Genomic DNA, 2437 nt, shown 5'->3' with positions numbered 1-2437 from the left:
ACATGGTCTATCTTCAATATTAATGATTTTCCAGGTGCAGAGGTAACCCAGCCATAACCTATAAATAATAACTGTTAATTTCCTATTAAGGGATTTGGGCATATTATGAGGGAGGATATTAGTAACCGCAGTGTACCACGTAGCAAAACGAGAGCCCTCAAGCAAGATTTGACGAATTAAACTTTTCTTTTGAACATGACAATAGTCATTCATTATTTTTTGATATGTTAGAGAGAGGGTCTGCATGCTTTGCTTACAGTGGGACACCTCAAGGCACTATTAGCAAGGCGGTCAGCTTCATCATTTCCTTGAACACCTACGTGACTTGGAATCCAGTTGAGGGTAACTCTCCTGTTCCTCTGAGCATAGGCTGTAGCCATAGCCTTTATGCTGCTAATCAGGTAAATGTTTTCAGTGAAATTTCGCTTTGAGATACTTTGAATGGCACCTCTAGAGTCAGTGTGAATGGTAGTACGACCAAATTTAGAAAGAGAATTCTCCAATGCCTTTGCAATAGCATAGAGTTCTGCCTGTAGGATGGAAGCATGATCAGAGAGCTTCCAGCTACTTGAAAAGGTGCTGGAAAAGACAGCTGAACCAGCAGCAGGTAAATTCATGTCCACAGAGCCATCTGTATAATAAACATTTGTAGAACTGGTGCTATTAATGGAGTCCAGAGCTGCTATCTTTAACTGTAGAATAGAACATTGTGATTTAAATGCTGGAAGAGCAGTATAATTAACTTCAATTGGATCAGTACTCCAAGGAGCAGGAGGGACATAGCTTGGATGAAATTTATCATGTTTTACGTTGTTAATGATCTGTTGTATATTTACATCTCTAATTAACTGAATAAGTTTGCCAATATAATTATTTGGGAGGTCTAGGTTTTCATGCAAATTGATGAATCTGTTTATTTTGGTTTTGAGTGGGGAATTCTTATTGACTTTTAAAGTTTTAATTATTATACATCACATACGCATTTTCATTCTATCTGCAAGAGATAACAGGTTGGTTTCTTGCCTGAGAAGGTGAAGCCTTGTCCACATAGGGGATCCAGTGATTAATCTCATTGCATTATTCTGAATAACTTCAAGAGAAGAAAGAAGTATTGAAGGGAGGGAAGTAAGTACAGGAGAAGCATACTCAACCTGTGATCTGACTGCTTGCACATAGAATAGTCTCAATAAGTGTGAGGAGGCTCCTTTATTTAAAGAACATATTCTTTTCATTGCATTAAATCTATTGTTGACCTTACTTTTAAGTAGTTTAACCTGAGTATGAGGAATAAATTCATGATTAATATTAACCCCTAAATAAAGGAAATTTGTAACCCATTCAATTGGGTTATTATCAATTAACAGAGGGGGAAGAGGTTCAAAGTATTTCATAGCCATTGCCTTAGTTTTAAGAGGATTAATTTTTAAACCTAATTCATTGCATTCATGAACAATGGCATTTAGAGCTCTTTGCATTTTTTGAGACTGATATCGAACAGAGTTTGGACATACAATGCAGATATCATCTGCATATATAAACATCTCTATTCCTCTGGGGAGTTCTATAAACAGGAGGTTTTCCATGAGAACATTGAATAGGAAAGGACTTAAAATCCCTCCCTGAGGAGTGCCATTCTCCAGAGGGAGGAAGGGCGAAGTTGCACCTTGAAAGGTGACTCTGGCTTTCCGGCCCTGAGTGTACTCCTGAACCCAGGACAGCAGGTGACCTCTGACTCTCTTGCGGACAAGAGAGAAGAGAATTGCAGCCACGCTGGCAAGTTCAAAAGCCTTCTCAAGGTCCAGGAAGACGACAAAGGCTTGTTCCTCATTGATGGTGGCCATAAGGTCTGTAATACATTCATGAGTGCCAACGCCTTCATTGAATGCATACAGCCGATGGTGTAGATTCCCAACCTTCCACTTAAGTCGGTTTAGGACCATTCGTTCTGCAACCTTTGCCGTACAAGAGATCAAAGCTATGGGTCTGTAGGCGTTTTCCTCTTTAGGTTTGAGAACAGGTTGGGTATCCTGCTGCCTCCAGAGCTGAGGGCTAACTCTTTCGACATGGGTTTCGTTAATAAGTTTTAGATATTCTTGCTTAGCAGGGTCACCAATGTGTTTCAGCATACTATATGTAATATTGTCTGCACCTGGAGCAGTGTTCTTAGGTTTTAAAAGAGCGACATTTAGTTCATCCATGGTATACAGAGCATCAGTATCATCCATGGTATACAGAGCATCAGTATCATCAGATATGTTGCAAACTGCAGTGACCATGGTCATCCTGATGGGGTAAAGGACCCGTTGTCTTTGTCTGGCCTGCAAGGAGAGGTTATCAGACTTAGATCTGTTGGCAAACTCTTGTGCTAATCTGTGAGCTTCGGCAGGAGGATCTGGGTGAGAGACCCTTACTATGGATCTTTTACCGGATACTTTAT

At 40.1% G+C, this 2437-nt stretch overlaps 1 protein-coding gene across 1 annotated transcript; it reads right to left on the bottom strand.

Moving 5' to 3' along the window:
* Nucleotides 1–227: 227 nt before the first annotated feature.
* On the bottom strand, nt 228–617 carry LOC137619119 (uncharacterized). The gene has a single exon (XM_068349308.1). It carries the CDS (start codon nt 615–617, stop codon nt 228–230), a length of 390 nt encoding a protein of 129 aa, XP_068205409.1.
* Between the last annotated feature and the right edge of the window lie 1820 nt (nt 618–2437).

This window comes from Palaemon carinicauda, chromosome 25, assembly GCF_036898095.1.
Source record: "Palaemon carinicauda isolate YSFRI2023 chromosome 25, ASM3689809v2, whole genome shotgun sequence".
NCBI lineage: Eukaryota > Metazoa > Arthropoda > Malacostraca > Decapoda > Palaemonidae > Palaemon > Palaemon carinicauda.
Note: the sequence above shows the minus strand (reverse complement) of the source record. Positions and strands in the feature narration are given on the sequence as shown.

Excerpts from the sequence above, each read along its gene's own strand:
- LOC137619119 (XM_068349308.1), bottom strand. The coding sequence starts at position 617 with ATGAATTTACCTGCTGCTGGTTCAGCTGTCTTTTCCAGCACCTTTTCA.